This window comes from Protopterus annectens, chromosome 4.part1 (assembly GCF_019279795.1).
Source record: "Protopterus annectens isolate FY-2018-M chromosome 4.part1, PAN1.0, whole genome shotgun sequence".
Classification (NCBI taxonomy): domain Eukaryota; kingdom Metazoa; phylum Chordata; order Ceratodontiformes; family Protopteridae; genus Protopterus; species Protopterus annectens.
In genome coordinates this window covers 131177695-131205683 of record NC_056734.1, presented here as the reverse complement: position 1 = coordinate 131205683, position 27989 = coordinate 131177695, and the positions used below count along the sequence as shown (strand labels likewise).

Genomic DNA, 27989 nt, shown 5'->3' with positions numbered 1-27989 from the left:
CCCTCCAGGAATATCATTTTCTTGGGAGCACTGCTAGACACAGCATCCCAACTGGCCTTCCTATCCCCAGAAAAGCAGAGCTTCAGGCCTCTTTATTTTACCCAGCTGACTTCCAGAAGTCCCCTCACTGCGAGGAAGTTCCTGCAAGCCTTGGGGTACATGGCATCTTGCATCCTTCTAATTCCTCTAGCCAGACTTCACATGAGAAAACTTCAGTGGTACCTAAAGAACCTTTGGTGTCAGCACTGTCAACTTCAAGAGACCTGTCTCCCTTTGATCCCCTGTATAAGGGCTGAGTTCCTCTGGTGGGGAGGGGCCTGTTAACAGAACAAGGGTCTTTCCTTCACCCTTCGCCCAACCGGGCAGACCATTACCACTGATGCCTCAGACATAGCTTGGGGTGCTCACCTAGAAGGCAGGTGCATGCAAGGTCTTTGGGATGCCCATCAACTTCCCTTACACATCAACCAGAAGGAAATGATGGCAGTACAAAAGGCTCGGACATCTTTCAAACCCCATCTCAAGCCAGGGGTTCTCCTTATCAAAACAGACCACATCATAGTAATGTGGTACATCAACAAACAGGGAGGGACCCAATCTTACCCTCTGTGCAGGCTAGCCATGAACCTCTGGCTGATGGCCTCTTCCATGGGACTACACCTGATAGCCCAATACCTACCAGGGATCAACAACATCCTGATAGACCACTTAAGCAGAAACTTACTGGACCCCCACGAATGGCAGCTTCACAGAAAAATCGTTTTACAAATCACTCAGCCGTGGGGGACTCCACAGGTGGCTATCTTTGCTTCACATCTCAACCATCAGCTGAAAGAAATTCTGTACCAGGGAATATCACCACCTAGTGTGGAAGGTGGGTGCCTTGGCCTTCTGAACACCCCCTTTGTGTATGCATTCCCTCCTCTGCCTCTTATTCCAAAGGTACTGATCAGTATAAGGGAGGAGAGACCAAAGGCCATCCTCATTGCTCCAGATTAGCCCAGACAACGTTGGTACCCCTTACTGCACAGCCTGATCTTACAGCCTCCCAGGCAGCTTCCCCTGATCTCAGACCTCTTAACTCAGGTGGGGGGGGGGGTGCTGCACCCAGTGCACCCAGACTTGCAGAATCTCAAACTGTCAGCATGGCTAATACTCTAAAGGCAAACAAGGGGCCGCTGTTAAGCAAACTAGTCCTAGACATTATCACAGAGGCCCGAAGGCCCAGCACCAGAAAATCTTGCGCAGGAAAATGGAAAAGATTCTGCTCCTGGAGCCAGTCCAGAGGGGGCAGTACCTCACAACCTTCCATCCCTCTTATCCTGGACTACCTAGCGGAGCTACTTAATAGTGGCCTCTCCTTCTCCTGTACTAAAATCGACGCTTCAGCCACTTCAGCTCATTTTGATACAGAACAGCCCCTGTTCTCCCATTCTTTGATTAAACAATTCCTCAGAGAGGCTTCTAATATCAGACCTCCCAGAAGGCCACCCACTCCAGCCTGGGACCTGAATTATGTTTTGGAAAAACTAACTTTACTACCCATTGAACGTGCTGCTTCAGCAGAACTAAGATACCTCTCTTGGAAGACTGCTTTTCTCCTAGCTATCACCTCAGCCAGAAGGGTTTCAGAACTTCAGGCACTGATGGCCATTGAGCCCTTCATCGTCTTCCATGCAGACAGGGTCTCCCTGAGGACTAATTCCTCCTTTATGCCCAAGGTGGTATCTAATGTAACTCTCAACCAGGCCATACATCTACCTACCTTCTTTCCTAACCCTCAAAACAAGGGGGAACGAATTCTGCATTCACTAGACGTGCACAGACAGCTCAGTTACTATCTGAACCATACTAAATCCTTTAGGAAAACAGACCCAACTATTTGTCAACTTTTTCCCAGGGGCAGAGGGGAAGCCCATTTCCAAACAAACCATTTACAAATGGATATCGCACTGTATCCATTTCTGATAGAGATTGCATGGGAAACTCCCCCCTTAGTCTGTTTGAACCCGTTCCACTAGGGCAGCCTCCACTTCCACAGCATTCCTCAGAGGAGTTCCCACCAGGGACATCCTGGAAGCTGCCACCTGGACTTCTCTCCATACCTTTACCAAGCATTACCACCTACCTCCAGGGCAGGGTTTCCTCTGCAGTTCTGTAGGGCATGCTGACCCATTCCTATGTCTCTTACTAATCCTACCACCCCTCTCCTCAGCTTTGGGAATCGTCCCACAGGTGATGACTGCAACAGTGAAACACGAAGAACATAGTACAGTTGTGTACATTTACAATAAATGTAGGTGTTTGAGTGTATTCACTGTTGCAGTCCTGGTTTCCCACCCTCCTTACCCTTATATCTTCTTTCTTTAGGGAGACATAAGTTTCTAACGGTGGCTTTTAGCCACCAAGACCCCTTTGCCATATTTACTTGGGCCTCTGACTGGTTAGGGGAAGAAAAACTGATGTAATGACATCGGCTGCCTTCCTTTATAGCACTTAATGTCACGCAGCAAGCAACAGCAGCCAACATAGAAAAACATTGACTCTGATCTTTGGGCTGGCTGAGGGCTACCACAGCAGGGATAACCCACAGGTGATGACTGCAACAGTGAATACACTCTAACATCTACATTTATGGTAAGTGTACAAAACTGTACTTTCTCTGACAACCCCTATTGTTTCCAGTCAAGTTTATGCAAGTCTGCAAATGCCATAACCACTGGTGCATCCAGTCAGATGGCATTTACCTAGGCCTGCCCTTTGTCCTCCTTCTCCAGTTAGCCACAGTGACCATGGACGCCTCCCAGTTGGGGTGGGGGACATTACTTGGGAAGGACGGTCCAAGGCACGTGGTCCCCCAGAGAGACCAATTCACATATCAGTGTTCTGGAGATGGGAGCAGTCCTTTTAGAGTTGCAGGCATTTCAAGATGCTCTTCCTCTAGGGACTATTGTGATTCAAACCATGTCTATAGTCTGGTACATCAACAAACAAGGGTGAACCCAGTGTTACCCCTTGTGCTAAGAGGCTGTGACAGTGTGGCAGTGGGAGGCCTGCAACTGTTTTCTAGTAGCAATGCTTATTCTGGGGAAATCCAGTGTACTAGTGGACAAACTCGATAGGTTTATTCTGATGCCTCACAGGTGGTCTCAATCAATCAGTGGTGGTGAAAATTTTCCATCGTTGGGGCCACACTTGCTGCAATCTCTTTGCATCTCCCCACAATAAGTGCAGCAGGTATTTTGCCCTGATCCCCCTTCGGGTGAGTCGAGGAGAGACACTGTATCCAGGATAACGAAGATGAGACCAAAGGAAGGGGAACCACACCTGGAAAGGACAAAAAGGAGCAATGAGGATGACCAAATGAAACTAAAGATCTTCTTACATCCCTCAGGGATGAATCATTCCAATATCCCAGCCCTCAAACTAACTGCATGGTTTCTCGAATTCCACTAATAGTCAGACAGCCCAGGCTGTCTTCCCCAGCTCGTGCTGTTTTATTATCCTTGCAAAAAAAATTCACCAAAAGAGATCATAAAAACAAATGGAAAAAATTTTCTTTATGGGCTTTAAGAAACAACACTGACCCTTTCATTGCCCCAGCTTCTGTTGCGCTAGTTTTTCTATATGCTAGTTGGGTGCTAGTTTTTCCACGATTAAACTACAATTGGCAACCATATCAAATTTCCATGCGGGGGACAAAATCTATTGTTTGGCTACTTCTAAGTTATGTAAAGCTTTCATAAAGTGCACCTTCCTACTTAGACCCCCAGTAAAAGATCTTTCACCTCCCTGGGATTGGACAGTAGTACTTCAAGGTTTGACTCAAAAAAACCCTTAGAACCTTCAGAAAAAAATTATTTAAAGTATGTATTTTGGAAAACAGCCTTCTTGGTGGCTATCACCTCTGCTAATAGGATTTCTGAACCCCAGGCACTTTTATCAAACAGTCCTTACATTATCTTTCATAAAGATAGGGTTACTTTACGGACTAATCCTTCGTTTTTAATACCTAAAGTGACTTCTGAATCTAGCATTAACCAAACTATTCATTTACCAGTCTTCTTTCCAAAATCTTCAAACAAAGGGGAGTACATGCTACATTTTCTGGATGTGCATAGTTTTATTATGTTTCTATTTAGACAAAACAAAAAAAAAAGAAACAGACCAATTTGTTTCCTTTTCATCAAGTTGGCTGGGTTATCTGGTTTCTAAAGTTACATTGGCTAAATGGATAACACATTGCATTTCCTGGATTTATTCGGAACAGGGCCTTTCTTTGCCAAGAACACCTAAAACCCACTCAATGAGATCTATGGCCACTTCATCTGCTTTTTTGACAAGAACTTTTATTGGTGATATTTGTGCAACAGCAACATGGTCCTGTCTCTTACCTTTATTGCTAATTACAAATTGGACTTAATTTAAAAAATTAGAGCTGCCTTTAGTTCAGTGTTTCTCCGGAATATCCTTCCATGAAGGCCACTCAAGATTCATGTATATGGGGACTCTGTCCCATTCACAGAGGAAGAATGAAAAGAACATCAGATTTAAAAGTTATGTACTGTACTCACCATAACTAGTCATACATTTTCATTCTTCCTCAACTTCCCATTTCTTCCATCCCCTTTCTGTAATCTTCTGGAATGGCCTGATGTTTTTTCTTGTTGGAACTTATTGTTCCAGGTTTGAGCCGTATTCTGTTACCTATCCTTTCCTTTAATTACTTTAATTTAGAGTTTTTGGCAGCAAATTCAGTGTGAGGTGCTGGGGATGGACTAGGGCATTTTGGGTAGAGGGAGGAGCTCGAGAGTTGGATCCAAAGTCTGAAGTACGTGGCCAATTCAGATCCGAGGAATGGATCCATTACCCAGGAAGAATGAAAACGGAAAACACAGATGTCCAGTTACGGTGAGTATATAGCTTTAAATTGTATGCTACTGGTAAAAAAAAAAAAAGCAAAAAATATATTTGTCCTAAAATCTAAGGACATTTGCCATGTTTTAGTTTTTCTCAGAACATAACTCCCCAAAAAGGGACAGTCCCAAGAAAAGAGGGACAGGTGGCAGGTAACACTAAAATGAGGTAAATCAGTTAAGCAGGCCAGGGCCCCTGAAAACAAAATTTCTACCTAATGAGCTGAAGGAATACTAGGCTTACCTGGTTAAGAAATGGAAAAAGTATGTCAAAATTATTCAATAGAAAACTGGCGTGTTTTGGTTCAGGCAAACCCTGTCTGGCTTTCAGGATTCTACCAATTTCTGCTGTTTTATGAAAGATTTTGTATGAATGTGTCACTTTTTTTCCTCTTCCCATAGATCTGTTGAACTTTATCTTCATTGTTTATATGTGTACTGACCACATTATAAACATATTAGCCTTTTAGGGATGTGGGTTCTCACTTATTAAAAAAAATGTCATTGTATTCATTTCTCTCATTTTTAATGCTGCTGTGAGTGTTCATGATTTTCTTTACCTTTTTTTAATGTGTTTACAGTGGTGGCCGTCGGCAAGATGGTGAGATCTGTTATCATCCATTCCGAATGACACCTTACCTAATGAATGTGCACGACACAGAAAAAGCAGTGGATCAGCTTTGCTGCCTGTTGCTAGCAGAAAGGGTGCATTCTGGATATGAAGGTAATGCTTGTTCAGCCATTAATGATAACCTTTGTGTTAACTGTTAATAAAAATCAAAAACTGGAGATTCACTCATCTTAGCTGCAGTCGTTTGGATTCAATAATGGTTTCTGAGTTGACTTGCTGACACTTGATGGGTCTGATGTAGTTGTTGGCAAAAGAGAATATAGGCATACAATAAGCTGTTTGGCTCACTTGCTAAATGACATACAGTAGAAAGTCACTTTACTGTTACAGCTTCCTTCCTTCCTTTCTTTTTTTTGTTCTCAACACCTACTGCCCATCAGTCATCTCTGATGTATTGCAGTGTAACTGGCTTATTTGTTCTATGCTGCTATTCCAGCTCATTCATTCCCATGCATCGGGAAATTGTAGCGGGCATCCTGCAGTTTTTTTTTTAAACTATGCCTTGACCACACCTGTTGCATGCCTGTAGCACCTAAAGGTAAGCTGTACAGTGCACTCGGTGTGTGTATACATACCTCCGTACAGGACTCATCCTATTTCCTTCCTCTTACAGACAGCATCCTCGTGCAAAACAGGTATGCCTCTGTGGCTGATCTGTAGATGTGCATCCTGGTACATATCCCATCTCAGTCCCTCCCCTCAAGATAGGCAAGCTGATTATTTGTATACCCCAAGTAGACTCCAGAGAATTTTTCCTCCAGTAGATAGCGAATTGTGGAGGTGTGACTGGGAAGAAAGAGGTAATTGGGAACATATTTTATGGGAGCGCAGTGAGTTGGTGACTTTGATTCCCTGCAGGATGCACTGTCAGAGATGTTGGGTGGGCAGATTGGTGTGATGATGATGATTTTTCTGAGCTATGATACAGAATCGTAATTGCCTGGACATGTTAAGGCCTTGCTGTCTCTAATTATGCTGGCTGCCCAAAAAGCAGTTACTAGAAAATGGAAATCAAAATCTAAACTAACTATATTAGAAGTAGTTAATATAGTAACAGATGTAAAACAACTGGAATTGAAATCTTTAGAAAAAGGTAAGAGCAAACTACATAGGAAAAAATGGGAATTGTGGGATCATTACGTACAGGGGAGGAATGAGGTTTAAAAGAAGGTAGGACTTAATGAGCAATGTAATTTTTGACTGAAAACAATTGGGTAGATTATAAGTGATGTATAATGTTTGCAATTGGGAGTGTCTCTGTATGGTTTGTTTTCATTTATATAAATGTATGATTGCTTATGTCATAAGTGATGGTTTAATAAAGATGTTTCTTGTTTAAAAAAAGGGGTCAGGAATTGAATAATTTATGTAATATTGCTTAGGTTATATAACAATATATGTGAAGCATAATGTTTGTTAATTTTAACTTGTTAATACAGTTTATTTTTATATAAATGTAAATGTGCGTATGTCACAAGTGATAATTCAGTAAAGGTGTTTAACAAAGAAAAAAAAAAGTTAAGGTAATGTAAGCTGCTTAGTCCCATGAGATGCCAATTGAATGTGGGTTGTCTGGGTCACAGTTGTGGCTATATCCCTCTGTGCCATGAAGCCAGGGCTGTCACAGCTTCCTAGTTGTTAAAAATAGCTGTTCAACTATTCCTACTGTTTGCCATTCCTCTCTCCATCTTCCAGCCATTCTGGGGTCTGTTATGATGATAGATGGCTATCATGGACTGAATACTCTTTGATTATCTTTTTTTTTTCCTGGCCTTTACATGTTTTTATTAAACTGTTTTTATACTTGCTGTTCTGTGGTTGATGTTCTCAACCTGAGATAATTTATGCTGTGCTGTTTGTCTAGGAGCAGCCACTTGTTGTGACTTCAGCGGTCCTGCTGTTTTGCAGTGCTGTGTACTGTTTGCTTTCCGAACTCGTCTCTGAATTTATTTGCCTTTGGTTCCTAGAATTTGGACTGTTTCGACCCCTGCAGTGTTTGCTGCAGCTTTTGACCCTACATTTCCCATGGATGTTGGAGTTCCTCTTCTGCAATCTTTTTGTTGTTTTTATCACTCCACTGGACATTGGCTTTGTCCTGTGGTTTACACCTGGTGACTTTTAGTGGGGACTGTTTTCTCTACTTTTAATTTGCTAAGTAATGTCTTGTTGCTTCTGTCTTCCTCATCCTTGGTGGACTTTTTGTCCTACCTAGGAATAGTGGGATTTTTGGTTTGAATCCTAGCCTGCAGACAGTGACTTTCATGTTCTGAGAACTCCCAGTCTGCATTGAATCGGAGCTTAAATGTTGATTTGATTTTCAATTTGGGAGTTTTTGCTATGCCTTGCTGGCAGCTTTAGTGTAGCATGAACTCTTGTTTTTTTACTTTTTTAGCTGGGATTTTATTTCTGGCTGTTTGGTTTACTGGCTATCCCCACCTTTGATTATTTTCCTGAAACACTTTTCAGTTTTTACATCTTGTTTTATTTTCACCTCAGCTGGTTTGGTTTTGCTTTCCTGACATCCCTGCTATGGAAGTCTTCATGCATATAAATTTGTTACTTAACATCTGTTGTATTTTGAGGAGACTCACTACAGTGTATCCTACCCATTATGTTACAGTGCATGTCAGGCTTATTTATTTATTGGCATTTGATTATTGGGATAGTCCACTGGGCCCTGAGATCCCATTTTCACTGAAGGCCCAGGGAGAAAAGCTCCAGTACATGCAATAATCTTGGCAAGTTAACTTCAGAGGTCCAAGTTACATATGATTGTGAATTCATTCATACATACATACATACAAAAGAGCATATAAATAAAAAATAAAAAATGTACAGGCAATTTAATTTCAGAGGTTCAGTATACATATGTATGCATACTTTGCTAAGATTTTGTTCATTCAAAGCTGTTTTTCCAGTTATGACTCCAGCTTTGATTTTCCAAGATTGATTGTATTTGCACATTTTGGTCTACTGGCACTCCTTTAAATGTATTGGATTTTGTTGGCTTCTCCTTCAGTTGACTTTCTGGATGCCTCATACCTGAAGCACACTTTCATTTTAAATGTCCACTTTAATGTGCTCATGAGTTCTGTTTGGCTGCTTGCAGTGATATCACTAGACTATTTGAGAAATGTTTTACGACAGCATGTATTAATCACTACATTATTTTTATGCTTATCTTAATCACAGTTCTATACCTAGTTCTGTTTTACTTGTATCCACTGCGGCTAATATGGTATTTCATTTTTTATCTCCATATTTTATGCCTATTGTCTTGAGTTATGGGTCTGTCTACATGTCATCTAGTTCCATTCAGGGTGTAGTGCTTTAATGCTAGGTCTGTCTGTAGCACAATAGATATTATTTTAGATTTGACTCCCAACTTTGCCAGCCCTGTGGCTGGCTTGGTTCCCCCAGATGTCTGTGTCATCCAACACCCTAGAGGTATGACCTATGTAGCAGGTGGTTTGGCCTGTTATGGAGCTCACCTTTGAGTGCATTATGGGTGCAGGAGCAAACGGGGTTCTTTTCGTATGTGATTCACCAATTAAAGTTAAGGTCTTCTTGTAGAGTTTATGGATTTCCTCTTTGGTTCAGTATTGATTATCTTAACTACCTACAAATATGGCTATTCCTCTGTCTTTGGGGTTGAAACCAGTCTCATGGTCAGTCCACTACCTTGTCCATTTCGGTCTCTGTGTACTCTACATTATTCTTCCTGATGTTACACTGGTTGAGTACAATAATTTTAAGTTATAAAACTGCAGACCTCATCTTTCATCTTCTGTCATCTGCCATTTCCTTCAGAATTGGGGTACAGATTATTGTGTTATGCTGATGTCAGTGTAAAACAGCTCTGTGGCTGCTGCTATTTATTATTTCACTTCTGTTTGTGTGTATCCTGCTATTATGACTGTTAAGGAATGTGTGAACTACACTGTGGAACTGTGCAGTGTTCGTGGTCATGGATGAAGGGTGGAACACAGGTACAGGCATATGTGGCATATGTACATGTTGAGAACACGTTGTCATTGGACCTCTGGTGTACTAGGTACCAGTCATATACTGGATCTTCAGAACTGTAGATTCCAGTCAGAGAACTCCTGGACATCCTATAAAAAAGCACTTATCCAGGGAAATATCTGCTGTGGAAAGTGCTTGGTTGGCAAAATGTGCAGTCCATCTCAGCCCATTAATCAGGATGCTTTTTCCTTTTCCAGCTGTTAGTTGGTTGCTTGTTTTTTTTTTTTTTTTTTTTTTGAGAAAGGGGACTCCATCTGTGTGACACTTCCCACCAAACAAACTTTAAGTGTTCTAACTCAGTTGCCCAAAGGTTTCTGGACTTCATTAACTCCAGTGCCCTGGACCAACTGGTTGACACACCCACTAGGGTCTCAAACATCCTGGATCTGACGCTCACCAATATGGGGGACCGTCGCACCACCCCCAGCATGTGGCCATCCCTGCTAAGATCTGACCACAAATCAGTCTCACTAGAAGTAGTTATGATACAAGAACCCCCCCAGCAACAAGTAGACTAAAAAACTTCTCCAAGGCCAATTACTGCCTCTTATGTGACAGCATAAATAGCTTCATAGCCCCTCCTCCCACTGATGAAATAGACACCTATGCTGAGTTATACACCAGTGCATTATATGAACACCTGTACAATTGTATTGACTCTGCTGTACCTGATAGAACCAAAGCAAGATCTTCAAGGAAAAATAACCCTGCTTGGTGGGCAACTGCTATTAATAGGGCTTTACAATAGGTGAAAAAAAATTGCTGTCTAATAGTAGGAAGGAATGGTCTCAAAATTGGAAACACTCCCTCCTCAACTTAAACAAGCAAATAAGACTCCTAGTGAAGTCCTCCAAAGCTAACTACAAATTGGCTTCTCTAACTAAAGGTAACCACAGAGTGTTCTTTAGTCACATCTGTAACCTCAAAGGTAAGGCCCAGATTTATGCTGAATGCTTAGTTAGTGGTACTACATATACAGAACCTGTGGACTTTGCAAACCTGCTGGCTGACACGTTTTGCAAACCTGGTGGCTGACAGGTTCAGTGAAAACTTCACTCCCCTGTCCTCACCACATATATCCCAAAGCATCCTTAACACCTGTTCCCAACCTAGTATCTCCGAGGAGCAGGTCTTAAATGCCTTCTCCAAGGCCAAAAACATAGCGTCTGTGGGACCAGACAATATCCGGGATGTGTTCATTGGTTAAAACAGAATTAACATCACCATTGGGTGCACTTTTCAATCACAGCCTAAGCACCAACTTCATCTCAGCTGAATGGAAAACCACTACCATCATCCATTTACACAAATAGGGTGCATCCAAGGACTTTGGGAACTATAGACCCATTAGTCTGAACAGCCTTATCTGCAAGGCTATGGAACGAATTATCATGGACCTTAATAACAAAGATATAGGAAATCTCCAAATGCTCGACCCCACCTTGTTTGGATTTGTCAAAAGAAGATCATGCCTGTTAAACTTGGTGGACTCAGACAGTCACCAAAGGCCTAGATGAGGGCAAACCTGTACATATGGCCTACCTAGACTTAGCCAAGGCATTTGACACAACCTCCTACTTCAGGCATCATTGATGAATTCACCCAGCTGGATATCAACCCATATATTGTCAGGTGGGTTGCAAACTGGCTCACTGATAGAACTCATACAGTCAAAATAGGAGACTTCACCTCCTTCAGCAGACTGTAACAGTTGTGTTCTGGGTTTATATTAATTAATCGAAATACATATTAATTGAATACTTACTTATTCATCAACAGGGTTAGGAAGCACTGGCCCTCTAGCACTCGCACACCACACTAAATCAAACCCACCCAAGTGGGGGGGGCTTCACCCCCACACCCCCCAATGTGGGGGGGGTTGCACCCCTAACCCCCCCAACTATATATATCAACTCTGAGATTGTACTAAAGTGAGGAAAAGGGCAAAGTTGTGGTGATAGCCCGGTGGTTCCTAACCCTGGGAAAAATTCCGTGTTTCGCAGTAATTAGTTTCACTGTTTAGTCATCGATGAATATGTATTCTATGAATATGTATTTCAAGGAACTAATATAGACAGTGTTCCACTGGGATTGGTTCTGGAACCTCTACTGTTTGGAATCTGCATCTCCAAAGTACAAGCTAAAACTAAAAGACTGTGGCTGACAAAGTTTTCTGATAACTGCAAACTGGGAGCAGTCATTGAAACCCTTAGCGCAATGTCAACATCCTGCAAGAAGGTCTTAAGCATACTAATGACTGGTGCCAAAGTCATGGTCTTTAACTTAATGCAGAAAAATGCATTATCATCCCTTTTGGCAAGGGTGCTGTTCCTGCAAACTATCACATCAATAACAATATCCTAAGCACACAGTCAGTGGTGAGAGATCTGGGCACACAAGTCAACAGCAAGCCATGTCTTTGCAGTGGTATGAAGGACATTTTATATTGCTTCATCTCATAAGTAAGGGCATTGCCTCCAGAAAAAGAAGTTATAACCCTCCTGTACTCTTCCCTCATCAGGCCAATAATAGAGCACAATGCTCCCTTTGGTATGTTCCTTTCCAAACACCTGCAGCAATTCGAGAGACCACAAAGGTTCCTTACAAAGAAAATTCAGAGTCTTCAAGGTCTGTCTTATGCGGACAGACTAAAATCATTGTCACTTTACCCTGCGTCATACAGACTGCTCAGAGGCAACCTGTGCCTTGCATATAGAGCAATCTCTGACCCAGCTTTAATGGAAGTGCCGCACATTCGCAAGTCAAATGGCACACTGGTCACTTGCTCAAAGGACCTTAACCTGGTATATGACATCAACAGAACTTGCTGGAGAGACAGATTTGACTCACAGAGGTTGCCCCACCTTTGGAACAAGCTTCCTATTCATGTCAAACAAAGCCCCTCATTGGCCCTATGTAAGTGTAATTTGGATGATTGGATGGGTAACCAGAAATTCACCCTGGGGGTTCTACCTATGTCCCTCTTGCAATGGGGCAATAGGTGCTGATTTTAGTGTCTGCTTGAGCCAGACAACCTTAGGAACACGGGTTGAACTTGGCTAGGCTTGTAAGGGCCTGGGCTGTTAGCCTAGTAACCTCCTATGATCCTATGTAACGTGTATAGTTTATATGTTTTTAACATTTCCAAGTGTACTTACAGTAATACTGTCTGCATTCATGCTTTTCTTTGTCTCAAATGAACACCATTGCGTAATGGTCGCCAAAGCTAAATGGCTTTTTATCTTTATTAGTTATTCCTTCATTTTTATGTCCATAATGCATGTCCCATTAACAGCCAAGATCTGTAACAGTATTCCTGCAGGGAAGAGAGTGATTGTCATGCTGTGTCGTAAGTACAAGAGTAGTGCTGAAAAGAGAAGCTTTGTCTACTTTTCATCAAGAAAGGTGGTGGTGGTGGAGCACTTCTCACACAAGGACGGACATCAGTCAGCACATTGTCACAAGAGCAGAAGCTTTGTGGTGGGTCTTGGCCTAGCTGTTTCCATGGTACTTCTGTTTATAAAACCATCCCCTGGACCGCACATTTGCTTAGCCAGTCCTCAACTAGTGAAGACTTGAGCCTGAGACAGTCCATCTCTTTGATAATGAGGGTTCTGGAGGAGGCACACCACTGACTCCACCTCGGAAGATGTGTCCTGGGTTGCTGGCACTGCCTGTCTCTAGTTCATAGGTGGGTACTAGGCTAATGCCCCTGGAGCCTTTACAAGCCTAGCCCATAGAAGTGCCCTGGCATTGTGCCACCCAACAGTTGATTAGGCAGACCTCGTGGCTGTCATGTCTTATCTACCTGGTCTTGTGTTATGTGTACTCAAAGTCAAGGTTTCCATTCTTAGGAATTCCCTCAGCCTCAGCTGAGTGGCATTGATTGGGTTAGCTCAAACCCGGCCTTGCAGCTCAGGACCTACACATCAAGCAAATGTGTGCTGGTGGGAGTCACAGATACAGGCTTGCAACCTTAGGGATTATGATCTGATATCAGCTCTGAACCCAGTGCAACGTTTTGTGTTCCTTGCACTATCTTTGGATACATGTTCGTGCACAAGATCCATGTCATCTGACACATGACATGCATCCCTTACACATCCACCCTTCCTTGAAACAGGTTTACAAGCTTAAACCTCATTCTTCTTCTTCTTCTTTCGGCTTTTCCCGGTTAGTGGTTGCCACAGCGGATCACCTGTCCACTCGTGATTGGCAGTGGAGTTTTGATTATGTGTATTGCAGGACTCCCTCTCTCCAAGGATTTGTAAAGGAGTCTGAAGACCTGGAGGCTATTATTTCTGAAATGGACAGGATCAGTGAGACTGCACACCCCCTCTTTTTTCTACTTCTCGCCAACTTTGAATCAGGGCAGAAGATGAAAGAGCCTAGGGCATCCCTCCTATTGAGCCAGTTATTGTATGTTATTTTGGTAACTAGAAGGTGTCCTAACAGTGTCTGCTGCCCAGGAAAGCAAATGCTCTGTACAGCCAGTGGCTAAAGGGAGTGAATCTTCCACTAATAATCTTTGTTATGACTTTTGTTTGATTAATTTTGTGCAGTGTATGTCCCAGCAACCACAACACTTTTTCTGCACTTTTGCCAGACAGGGAGTCAGAAGCTTTGGGTAAGTGTGGTAAGAAAGTTACTCCTCGGACATACTGGGGCTCAGAGTTCCAAAGTAATTGTCTCACTTGTCCAATTTTTAGTGCTTCTTTTTAACATTTTTATTAAATCAAAATTTAAGCAAGATAGATACACATAAATAATAGAAAAGAAAATAAACCAAAGTGATATTCTCATTTTCATGCAGTGTATATATATGTAATATATATATATATATATATATATATATATATATATATATATATATATATATATTTTTTTTTTTTTTTTTTTTTTTCAGTTATCATTTATTCATTCCAGCATTACATAAATTACCTAATTCCTGCCATTCTTGAAACCTCATTCCTCTTGAACATTATACTGCATGCATTGTTCCCCACAGACTCTATTTCCAGGAAATTTGCTCATTCTCTTTTCTAATGACCCCCCCCCCCCCGATTTCTTTTATCTCCTTTACAATATTCAGTACTTCAGTTACAGTTAGTTTAGATTTTGATTTTGATTTTCTAGTAATTGCTTTTTTGTTGCCAAAAGCATTAAACTTAGTAAGGTCTTACAGTGTCTAGGCAATTCAAATTCTGTGTGCCAGCTCTAAAGAATAATTTTCTTAGTTGCAGTCATTTGTTCCCCTCACATTTCACATGGCAAAGTACTGTATAGTAAGTTTTTAAAATCTGCTAACTCTTTACACTCCCAAAAAGCATGTTCTCAATTACCCCTCTCTTTCCCATCAGATCTCTAGCATTTTCTGTCCACTTGAGGAAAAATTCTCTGAAGTCTGTTTGGGGTTTAAAAAATACCTGTGCAAAGACTTCCAAGCAAAAATCCTAAACCACCTGGACTTTGTTGCATGCATGGAAGCCACACAGATGTCCTGCTGTTCCTTTGTAAATCGCCTTTCCAGTCTGCTTCCAGTCTTTTCTAACCTCCTCTGATTGTTGGTAGTTATGTTGTATTTTGTATGACCTCTACTGACCATTATTTTTTTAATAGTGGCTTGTTTTCTTGATTTAACCTAAAACTCTACCAGAACTGGTCTTTCACCTCACTTCACTTAGCACTCCCCTATTCCTTTCCCTTTGCTTATACACTGATATTAATCACTGGTGGGAAAGGCAGTCCCTAACCTGCATTCCAGACTTCTGTTTGGCCTCACTCCACTCTTACCTTTCTCTCTCTAGTTATTTGTTGCTATTACCTTGGTTCCTTGTAATTTTATCCAGTAAATTCCAGCTCCCTCCTTATTTCTTGAAACACTCCCCCCACCTCCACTTCATCACCCGTTTCCAGTTTCATTTATAGGGTTCATAGGTTCGTACTAGGCTAACTGCCTTTGTGGGCCATTTTAAGCTTAGCCAATTACCCCATGTGAGAATCAAACTCTACACCTTGTGTTTGTAAGGCAAACACCTTAACCATTATGCCAACCTCCCTCCTAACCTTCTGCTTCTGTTATGTGTACAAGCCATAACTGCATAGCTCTAAAGTATCCCTTCAAATCAGAAAAGCCTAATGAACCTTGTTCTTTGGGGAGAATCAGCTTATCCCACTTACCTCTTGCCTTCTTCCCGTTCCAGGTAAATTCCCTAAACTCTTTATGAATTTTGGTCCACAACTCCACTTGTTTTTGATCTCGGTAATAAACTAAAAGGGTTAAAATATTTTCCTTAGTGTCCATATACACAGCCAAGAGCTTCAAGTGTCTCAATTTTTGTATTATCTTTTGTTTAATCTCTTCCCACATATTCTTAGCTGCCGTAACATAACCCTTTTTTAATCCTGACACCAAAATACTTAATCTTATGTCCCCACAAGTATGGGTGTTGCTGAACCATTTAATGTGTGGGAGCATAATTTACTGCTACAGCCTTTGTTTTACAGTCATTAATTTTATACCCTGAAAAGACTCAAAGCACACCACAATTAAATGTGCTTTTTCAAATAAAAAATATTATCTCCAAGTTATTTTCTTTGCCAGTAGCTCTAAATATAAACAAATAGCAAAAGGGAAAGAGAACACCCCTCACCTTGTTCCTCTGTTCAAATACAGCTTGTCAGAGAGGAATCCTTTCACTTTAATTGCCTCTGACCCTTCATACAGCCTCCTTATTAACCCTATTATTTTATCAGACAATTCAAATTATGTGTGCCAGCGTTAAAGAATAATTTCCTTAGTTGCAGTCATTGTTCCCCCTCACATTTCTGGCAAAGTACTATATTGTGAGTTTTTAAAATCTGCCAACTCGTTACGCTCCCAAAAAACATGTTCTCAATTACCCCTCTTTCCCATCAGAACTCCAGCATTTTCAAATACTACCATTGCTCTGCTTATAAAATCCCAGCTGACTGTCAAATGCTTTCTTTGCATCAAGACCCAACAACAATACTAGTTTCTTAGATTCTGCTTCTCTCTGGATCATCAGTGCTTTATTAATGTTGTGAAATGTTTGCCTCCCCTCTACAAAACTACATTTATCTGTATCTATCCATTTTGGAAACAGCTTTGCCATTCTCTTACTATAGACATAAACACTTTATAATCATGGTTTAAAATTAAAATGGGTGTATATGAAGCTAGGTATGAAGAGTTGTTACCATCTTTAGGTAATACAGCTACCACAGCTTTGTTCCTAGATGCTGGTACCCCCCACATTAGTACTGTTAAGCAAATCTTTCCAGATCTTTCCTACTTTCTTCCTCCCAACTTCCCAGTTATTCTTGATATTTAAGGAATAGCTATGTACTCATTAAATATTATGTACTGCAGAATGTGTGATTGTGACTTTTTTCTCTTTCATCTATGTCCATTAATTGAAGATACCAATTATTTCTGACATTGAGATGACCTCACTAATTCTGCTTACCCACAGTCTCACAGCAGAATGTGTGTCTCACAAGCTCCTAGGAGGTACCAGTTTTTCATGCTAAAAAATGATGTTATTATGCATTCCTGCTGAAGTGTACTATGATCTTTGTAGAGCTGCCATTCAGTGAACATCTGGAGGGGTAACACACTCCTCTGCACATTGTCTTTAAGTGTTAATGACACTGTACTTAATACCTTTCTGTTAGCAGGGAGTGCTTAGACGTCTCATGATTAATTGCTTGCACCTGCAGATAGCTTGTCTCCTAGTAGAAGTACCTGGTAATGAGAAAAAAACAGCTAGTAACTTTGCAGATGCATGAAAGAATCTTTATAAATTGAACTTAGGACACACTGTTCAGACTCCTCATGTTTAATTTGCTTGCATCTGTAGACTTCTTGTCTCCCATTGAGAGCATGTTGTAATGAAAAAAGGCTAATGACTTTGCAAATACAAGACAACTGCTATTTCCATGCCCTTCACCATTTTGTCATTTTTAAACATATTTAATTTAAAAAAACTTACTGTAGCTTAAACTAAGGACATTAATGTAGACATTCAACCCTGTAAAATGGGAAATTATTTTAATTCTTCATATAATATATTCAGTAGATCTTTACACCCACCCCCCTCCCCAGCAGCCCAAGAGCCCATTATATTTTAACTTGTTTAGCTGCATCCTTTCTTATCTTGTTACAGTGTAAAGCCAATATATCTCCATCTACCTCACATTTAAAATACTCGACTGCACACAATACAAAACCGCTCTTAAGAGTAAAATACAATTTATGTCATGAATTTTTATGCAGATATTATACTGATGTTGTTACTGTCTGAAGAATGAAAATCAGAGCTCCCTTCTGCTTGGTGGCTCATTCTTTGGTGAATAAATATTTAAGAGCGGGAGTGGGTGTGCATCAGTGTTCAGTTCTCTGAGTCCACTGCTCTTCTTATTGATGGACTACATTAGCAAATGGGTTGAAGAGGACAGATCAGCAAAGATGTTGTATGCAGATGATGAGGCACTGTAAGCAGACTCTGAATAAAGATTTCAGCAAGTGATAGGGGGCTGGAATGCAGAATTAAAGGCACAAGAGATAAAACTGAGTACAACTGTCAGCAAATGGGAGAAATCAGAAAGAGATGAAAATTGCTATACAAGAGGAATAGTGGAACCGTTAATAGGTTCATTTATCTGAGAGGGATAGTTAAAAGGAAGTCTGAGGAGGTCAAAGCTAGATTCAGAGCTGCTATAGCCAACTTGCACAGTATCAAGGATAGTGTGTGACAGAAATATGCTAAAGAAGCTAAAAAGTAAGGTTTAGAAATTATTGGCAGGACAAGTGCTTCTGTATGGCACAGAAACATGAGCCATGAAAGGGCATAAAGGCAAAGCAGTTGAAGTTTGAGATGAGTCTGCAACAGTTGGTAGGATGCACATTAAAGAACAGATAAAAGGATTTGAGTATATCGGAGCAGAAGTCAAGGTGGCACAAATTGCAGAGAAGGTCTGAGAGTACTGAGTCAGTCAGATGTACAGCAAACAGAAGATTTGTTGAAGATGATTTGGGAAAGACAGAGGGGAAGATGTGTTTCCAGACAAGGTTTGGATAGACAGTGAAAGAAAAGACCCAAGACAGTCAGGCGTAACAGTCAAAGGAGGTAGGAGACTGGCATTGAATTGAGAGAGGTCTTTCCTTGTTCTCTCTTATCTCCTCTTCCTTAGAGGGATTCGGTGGTCGGGCTTCCATGGTCTCCTCCGAGGGTGAGTGGCATCGACCCTTGTCCGAGCCCGCTCTTCCCCTTGGAGCCTCGGCCTTGGGGAGCTCGGCTCCGACATCTGCCTCGAGACTTCCTTTTCGGTGGTTCCTGGAGTTCCTAGCTCTTGGAGCGGGTTCTCTCGGACCTGCCTGGGAGGGAGCATTCGAGGTGATGAAGAGTGTACTGGCCACTGGTATCATTCAGCAGTCTTTTCCCTTAACTACTCCCTCTATGGTACCTGTTGACATCTCTGCCACTTCTCTTGCTACAGGACCCAGAGATCCTCCGCCTCAGGTTTCCCCATTGGGAATTTCCCCTCTTCCGAGGATTCTCCTGATGTTTCGGGAGATCCTCCTAGGAAGAGGACTTGTAAGAGGAAGCATGTAGACTCCCGAGTCTGTCACTTCGGATACTGACTTTGATGAGTCAGAGGGATCCCCTAGATCCCCTCTGAGGATGTCTCCTTTTCAGACATCCTAGAACTTCTCAAACAGAGGGAAACTGGCCCACCAACAATCCCTCTGAGGATGAGTCAGTATACCTAGAGGCGTTTGGATCTCGGCCCTCCACCTCCTGGGTGTCTCCGCCTTCGACCCCCTTATGCAGGTTATTGCACGAAGGCGTGGACAGCTCCTGACTCTGTAGAGCCAGTCCCTAGGAGGCCTTCTAAATTTATCACTGCCCCTAGTGACAAACAATTCCTAACCAAGGGTGTCCCGCTGATGCCATGGTGGTGGCTGCCACCAAAAGGAACTTGCAGATCCTTCCGTGCCCGTCCATCCTCCTAATAAGGACTCTAGGACCATGGATAGGTACGCAAGCGGATGTTTTCCTCAGCGACCTTTGCTATGCGTTCGCTGAATTATCTTTGTCACTTCACCAGACTCCAGAGATATCCTGAAGGAGCTGGGAGAAGTAGTTCAGGATCCTACAGCTGCAGGGGCTCAAGAAAAGAGTGCTTCGCAGCTAGGAACCCTCAATTCCATTGCTAACTCCTCCATGCGGCTAATATCTTATGCTGCGGATGGGCGAGTAGAGCCGCAGGCACAGGTGTGGCTCTTAGACGCCAAGCCTGGATGCGGCTATGTGATTTTTGGATCCCTTTAAGGCGTCCTTCACAAATTCTCCCTTTGATGGGTCAGCTTTGTTTGGCCCTCAGGTGAAGGAGACCTTGACCAGGTGTGAGCAGGACGGCAAGACTCTTTCTGCTGTTGGAGTCCGTTTTCCACCCCTTCTAGGCCTTATCCCAAAGGACAGAAGGGTGGTAAGATGTGGTTCCGTAAATCCCAAGGAGTCACGCCGGATTCACGTGGTCAGTTTACCCCTAGAGGCAGAGGGGTAACAACAACAGACGCGCTCTAGAGGCAGAGGGGTCCAAGAACCAGGGAAACAGGGAGCCTCTCTGATAAGCCCTTTCAGCATCCCTGAGGTGTTGCCCGGCTGTCCCTCCTTGGAGGCAGTCGGGAATATTATCACTGTACCAAGAAGCCTGGCATTCCCTCACTCAAGACAGATGGGTACAGTCGATAATATCCAAGGGTTACATAATTACTTTCGAGGAGAGTCCCTTCCCCTCAAGTTCCCTTCCAGATGTACCACCGGTCTAAGGGAGATTGCAGAGTTAGAAATCGCAAAACTACTGCAAAAGAGCCATTCAGCCAGTTACAATAGACCATTCAGAGCCGGAATCTACTCAAGGTTCTTTTTGGTCCCCAAAAAGACGGGAGACTGGAGACCAATATTGGATCTCAGCAGACTCAACAAGTCTGTCAGGAAGACAAGATTCCGAATGGTCACTCTTCAATCAATTCTGCCCTTCTTACAGAAGGACAACTGGATGTGCTCAATAGATCTTCAGGATGCGTACTATCACATCAAAATTCACAGACGCTCCAGGAGATTTCTCCGCTTTCGGCTGGGGTCCAGTCACTTCCAATTCAGAGCCCTGCCCTTTGGTCTCACTACAGCCCCCAGAGTGTTCACCAAATGCATGGCAGTGGTCACGGCTCACCTGAGACGTCAAGGATTCCAGGTGTTTCCGTATCTCGACGACTGGCTCCTGTCAGCCACCACCAGGCATCAGCTTATACAAGCCAGGGATTACACAATAGACCTTTGTTCTCATTTGGGCATCTCAGTCAACTTTGAAAAGTCATCCTTATCGCCCTGCCAGTCTATTACCTTCATAGGCGCAAACTTAAACACTGTTCGGATGTCAGCTACCCTTACAGAACAAAGAGTTTCAGACATTCAGACTCATGTCAGGATCATTCTGGCCAGCAAGAAAGTACAGGCCAGAATGGTTCTAAAGGTATTAGGTCTCATGGCTGCGGCCATTACTCTTCTTCCCTGGCTCGATTCTACATGCGCCTCCTTCAGTGGATGCTGTTCACTCAGTGGTCATACCAGCAACTCCCAATGCGTCACCAGATTCTGGTGACACAAACATGCAAAGAACATCTTGCTTGGTGGATCACATCGTCTCAGGTTCACCAAGGCAGGTGCTTTGTACCTCCGTCCCCGATAGCCACTGTCACCACGGATGCCTCCCTGATCGGGTGGGGGTCATTATCAGGGCAGGATGGTTCATGGGGCGTGGCAACCGTTCGAGTACCATCTGCACATAAATGTCCTGGAGATGAGAGCAGTGCTTTTAACGTTGCAAGCCCTCAACGACTTTCTTCCCGTAGGGACAATTGCAGTCCACACAGACAACATGTCTGTAGTTTGGTATATCAACAAACAGGGCGGAACCAAGTCCTACCCCTTGTGTCGAGAAGCGCTCAGACTATGGCAATGGGCGATCTCCTCTCATCGGTTTCTGGTAGCAACGCATATCCCTGGGAAAACCAACATTATAGCGGACAGATTGAGCAGAGCTATTCTCATGCCTCACGAGTGGTCTCTCAAGCAATCCATAGTGGAAGAGATTTTTCTGGAATGGGGTCGTCCATGTTGCGATCTTTTTGCTACTCCCCAAAACAGCAAATGTCCAGACTTCTTCAGCCTCTTCCCTCTATCAGGCCATCCCCCAGAGACGCTCTGACCCAGGATTGGCCCCAGGGACTTCTTTATGCCTTCCCTCCATTTCCTCTGATCCCTCAGGTGATCCAGAAAGCTACCGTTTTGAGAGCCAAATTGATTCTCATTGCCCCTTACTGGCCTCGACAAGTTTGGTTCCGTTCCTCCATCATCACCTTTTGGTGCAGCCGTGGCATCTGGACCCAGTGCCAGATCTACTGATTCACCAATCCGGTCAGCTGCACCGGTCAATCCCTTCTCTCAACCTCACAGCATGGTTGCTCCACTTCCTTCCTTAGCCAGGCTTCCTTTGATCTCTAACCCAGTTAGAGATATCATAGTAACTTCACTAAAATCCTCTACCAGGAGGATTTACACAAGCAAATGGAAGCGTTTCTCTTATTGGGCTAAGGCCCAAAATATCGATCCTTTTACTGCCCCTGTTCAGGCAGTTCTGGACTTCTTAGCAGAGATTTTTCATGCAGGCTCCTCTTCTTCCACAGTCAGAGTTCAGTTGGCTGCTATTTCTAATTTTCATGTCGGGATAGCAGATCATAATATTATGTCCCATAGGCTCTGCAGGGCCTTCTTGAAAGGAATTTTCCTACTAAAGCCTCCAATCAGGAATCCTCCTCCTCAGTGGGATCTAAATTTAGTGCTGACATCCTTGATTCTTCCCCTTGAGCCAGCTGTTTCTTGTTCCCTGAAATATCTTTCTTGGAAAACGTTATTCCTAGTGGTTATTACATCTGCCAGGAGGGTGTCTGAACTTCATGCTCTTTCGGTTCGACCCCCCTATTTGATTTTTCACAAAGACAGAGTATCTTTGAGAACTAATCCATCCTTTTTACCTAAGGTCGCTTCGAAAAACAATCTGAATCAATCCATTGATCTCCCTGTATTTTTTCCTAACTATTCAGATAGAGCTGAACAAAAGCTACATTATCTTGACGTCCACCGTCAGCTTAGATATTATTTGGACAGAACAAAAAATTTAGAAAATCTGATCAACTTTTTGTTTCCTATGCGGATAATAAAGGGCCTTCCTGTTTCTAAAGTGACTTTGTCCAGATGGCTTTCTTCGGTCATCACTGAAATTTATACGATCAGGGGAAAACAACTGTGCTCAAAACCTAAAGCACATTCAACTAGGAGTTTAGCTACTTCTACAGCTTTTCAAGCTAGACTGCCTTTGGACACTATTTGTGCAGCGGCCACTTGGGCCACTCCTCACACTTTTGTTTCCCATTACAAATTGGACTTGGCCTCCAGGGACAGAGCCAGTTTTGGCTCTACAGTCCTCAAGAGTTTGTTCCATTGAGCCACCCAGGATAGAGGTGCTAGGGACGCGGTCCCATCAAGCAAGAATGAAGGCGAGATTGACAACTTAACATTAAGAAGTTATGTACCTACCATAACGTTCCATGTTAGTTGTCTTCTCGCCTTCTTTCTTGACCCTCCCTCCTTCCCCTGGCCTGGACAGACCTTGTATAAGAAACTATTATGCTAAAGACCATTCAGACCTGGTCCTTTTTCCATCTGTAAGTTTCTTCTTCCTTTGGGAAGTATTTTATGCTTGGTGTTATTGCCCTTTGTCAACAAACGAGATCTGGGTACTTACTGCCTTGCATCATGGGATATGGGGCTGCCTCGAGCTGGTAAAAGGAGTTCTCGAGCTAAAGCAAGTGCCGAGTCGGAGCCGAGGATCGGCTCCGAACCCATCAAGCAAGAAAGAAGGCGAGAGAAGACAACTAACATGGAACGTTATGGTAGGTACATAACTTCTTATTTCCTTAGTTGCAGTCATTGTTCCCCCTCACATTTCTGGCAAAGTACTATATTGTGAGTTTTTACAGTCTGCCAACTCGTTACGCTCCCAAAAAACATGTTCTCAGTTACCCCTCTTTCCCATCAGAACTCCAGCATTTTCAAATACTACCATTGCTCTGCTTATAAAATCCCAGCTGACTGTCAAATGCTTTCTTTGCATCAAGACCCAACAACAATACTAGTTTCTTAGATTCTGCTTCTCTCTGGATCATCAGTGCTTTATTAATGTTGTGAAATGTTTGCCTCCCCTCTACAAAACTACATTTATCTGTATCTATCCATTTTGGAAACAGCTTTGCCATTCTCTTACTATAGACATAAACACTTTATAATCATGGTTTAAAATTAAAATGGGTGTATATGAAGCTAGGTATGAAGAGTTGTTACCATCTTTAGGTAATACAGCTACCACAGCTTTGTTCCTAGATGCTGGTACCCCCCACATTAGTACTGTTAAGCAAATCTTTCCAGATCTTTCCTACTTTCTTCCTCCCAACTTCCCAGTCATTCTTGATATTTAAGGAATAGCTATGTACTCATTAAATATTATGTACTGCAGAATGTGTGATTGTGACTTTTTTCTCTTTCATCTATGTCCATTAATTGAAGATACCAATTATTTCTGACATTGAGATGACCTCACTAATTCTGCTCACCCACAGTCTCATAGCAGAATGTGTGTCTCATAAGCTCCTAGGAGGTACCAGTTTTTCATGCTAAAAAATGATGTTATTATGCATTCCTGCTGAAGTGTACTATGATCTTTGTAGAGCTGCCATTCAGTGAACATCTGGAGGGGTAACACACTCCTCTGCACATTGTCTTTAAGTGTTAATGACACTGTACTTAATACCTTTCTGTTAGCAGGGAGTGCTTAGACGTCTCATGATTAATTGCTTGCACCTGCAGATAGCTTGTCTCCTAGTAGAAGTACCTGGTAATGAGAAAAAAACAGCTAGTAACTTTGCAGATGCATGAAAGAATCTTTATAAATTGAACTTAGGACACACTGTTCAGACTCCTCATGTTTAATTTGCTTGCATCTGTAGACTTGTCTCCCATTGAGAGCATGTTGTAATGAAAAAAGGCTAATGACTTTGCAAATACAAGACAACTGCTATTTCCATGCCCTTCACCATTTTGTCATTTTTAAACATATTTAATTTAAAAAAACTTACTGTAGCTTAAACTAAGGACATTAATGTAGACATTCAACCCTGTAAAATGGGAAATTATTTTAATTCTTCATATAATATATTCAGTAGATCTTTACACCCACCCCCCTCCCCAGCAGCCCAAGAGCCCATTATATTTTAACTTGTTTAGCTGCATCCTTTCTTATCTTGTTACAGTGTAAAGCCAATATATCTCCATCTACCTCACATTTAAAATACTCGACTGCACACAATACAAAACCGCTCTTAAGAGTAAAATACAATTTATGTCATGAATTTTTATGCAGATATTATACTGATGTTGTTACTGTCTGAAGAATGAAAATCAGAGCTCCCTTCTGCTTGGTGGCTCATTCTTTGGTGAATAAATATTTAAGAGCGGGAGTGGGTGTGCATCAGTGTTCAGTTCTCTGAGTCCACTGCTCTTCTTATTGATGGACTACATTAGCAAATGGGTTGAAGAGGACAGATCAGCAAAGATGTTGTATGCAGATGATGAGGCACTGTAAGCAGACTCTGAATAAAGATTTCAGCAAGTGATAGGGGGCTGGAATGCAGAATTAAAGGCACAAGAGATAAAACTGAGTACAACTGTCAGCAAATGGGAGAAATCAGAAAGAGATGAAAATTGCTATACAAGAGGAATAGTGGAACCGTTAATAGGTTCATTTATCTGAGAGGGATAGTTAAAAAAGGAAGTCTGAGGAGGTCAAAGCTAGATTCAGAGCTGCTGTAGCCAACTTGCACAGTATCAAGGATAGTGTGTGACAGAAATATGCTAAAGAAGCTAAAAAGTAAGGTTTAGAAATTATTGGCAGGACAAGTGCTTCTGTATGGCACAGAAACATGAGCCATGAAAGGGCATAAAGGCAAAGCAGTTGAAGTTTGAGATGAGTCTGCAACAGTTGGTAGGATGCACATTAAAGAACAGATAAAAGGATTTGAGTATATCGGAGCAGAAGTCAAGGTGGCACAAATTGCAGAGAAGGTCTGAGAGTACTGAGTCAGTCAGATGTACAGCAAACAGAAGATTTGTTGAAGATGATTTGGGAAAGACAGAAGGGAAGATGTGTTTCCAGACAAGGTTTAGCTAGACAGTGAAAGAAAAGACCCAAGACAGTCAGGCGTAACAGTCAAAGGAGGTAGGAGACTGGCATTGAATTGAGAGAGGTGGTGACAGTTGACACACTCTCTGAACCCATGTAGATAAATGTGGAAAAAGAGGGATGATGATGTAGGGTACATCAGTATGAAGGAAAATATTTGAAGTATTGACATTCAAAGACTAGAAGAAGGCAGTTTTTGATGGTATAAAGAAATAATGCAAATATTTTATTTTGTGGATGCATGGGGAAAAGTAAACGGTGACATGAAGTGCAAACCGTAGCAGGAACGGTTATATGTAGTACAGTTTTGTGAAGTCAAATAAATGATGAAACTTGTTTTGTTAGGATGCAGATGAATAGAAGGTTTGTGGGTATATTAAAATAAATATTTAAATTAACATTGAAGGAGATGTATATGGATAGGAGTTTATATGGTTAGACTGGCACAAATACAAGTGAAAAGGAAAACATAGATTAAACTTTAAGAATTGCGAATGCTTTATTTGGAGTGGAAGTTGTGGTGAGGTTTTGGTAAAATTAACAGCAGTAGAGAAATGTTGGAAAACATAAAGCTTTTTGTTAGAATAAAGGTTAAGGGGTATGAAGGTTCTGTAATGCTGTTTTTAATTACCCCACTAGGCTAGGCAAGAGCCAGCAGCCTATGTGTTCTGCCCTGGTGTTGCAATAATCTCATCCACTCCACTGCAAGAACTGGGTAGTAGGAAGCAAGCCAGCTTGTTAGTCATGTGAGGCAGCCCACCTCTTTCCTGGGTAGTTGCATCTTACAAAGCAAGCAGACAGATTGGTTGAACAAATAAAGTTGGGCAAAAGTAAGTCATTATTAAAACAGGTGAATGTGAAAAGTGCTTCTGGTGAGGATGGGTAGCTTATGAATTTTGCAAAATATTAGTTAAGAAATTGGCAGCATTTGTTAATGCTCTGCATGAATGGTGGTTTTCAGGTTTTAGAAGAGAAGAATGTAGATACGTAAAGTTCTTCTGGAAAAAGGATTGGAAGAAGATTATTAAACATCAGAGCCTTATATTTTTAACACATATGGACAATAAAATGTTAACGAAGCTGTTACAGAAAAGAACTACAATTGTACTATATTGTTTCATTGAAGGAGAAATGTATGCATTTAGCGAAACAAATGTTTAAAACATTTGGTTTTGTTACAGGAAGTAATAGTAGTGTTAATAAAAAAAAATAAGGTAGATTAACAACACAGCTGCACCAGGGGTATTTGGCATCCAGAGCAGTGCAACTATTTGAAATACCCTTCATTGTCTGTAAGTGACCTTGATTGTTTAATGATGGCTTGTAAACTAATACATTATAAAGCAGCAGTGACTTGTAAATCACAACTGTCTGTTTGGAAGATTTCTTTACAAGCTGTCATTAAGTGACTGTGATCACTTATTCACAGCTCATAAACTGTCAGACTTTTTTAAAGGTACAGATAAGTGCCATTTAACGTCCTTCCGCACAAAGTCCAACTGCATGTATGTACTAAGCGGACGTAAATGGGATCTGCCGTTGTGCAGATGGACACTAGGCAAAGCACAATACAAAGTACACGGAGTTCGCTTAACATCCCCGCCACTTAACTTTCTATGGGATAAAACCTATCCTGGACGTTAAGTGGTGCATATCTGTATACAACTTGTAAGCTGCATTTAAAGAACAGTTTGACATACAGTGTGCAAGCTGTCTTAAGTGTCCTTGCACATTTAATGACCATTTCAAAACTAAGTTTTTTTAAACATCTTTATTACATATGGCACTTTTTTAAAGTGATGTGTCCACGTACAATAATAGAAAAGAAAACCAAGAATAACCACAATTTCATTATTTATATGCACAATACATATGTTTTCTTTTTAACAATTTCACTTTGCTTCAAATATTACATAATTTGCTCAGTTTGTTCCTTTCTTTAGATATCACTTCTCATGAACATTATTCTGCATGTATTTTCCCCAAAAATTCCATTTATTTCTATCTAATTTGCTTCTTTTCTTTTCTAAAGA

At 41.8% G+C, this 27989-nt stretch overlaps 1 protein-coding gene across 1 annotated transcript in view; it reads left to right on the top strand.

Moving 5' to 3' along the window:
• Positions 1-27989, top strand: part of PER2 (period circadian regulator 2) — a 1339110-nt gene that overhangs the window by 397065 nt on the left and 914056 nt on the right. The window contains exon 10 of the mRNA XM_044070032.1: positions 5498-5640. Coding sequence (XP_043925967.1) covers positions 5498-5640 — 143 coding nt within the window. The remainder of the gene's footprint in view (positions 1-5497; positions 5641-27989) is intronic.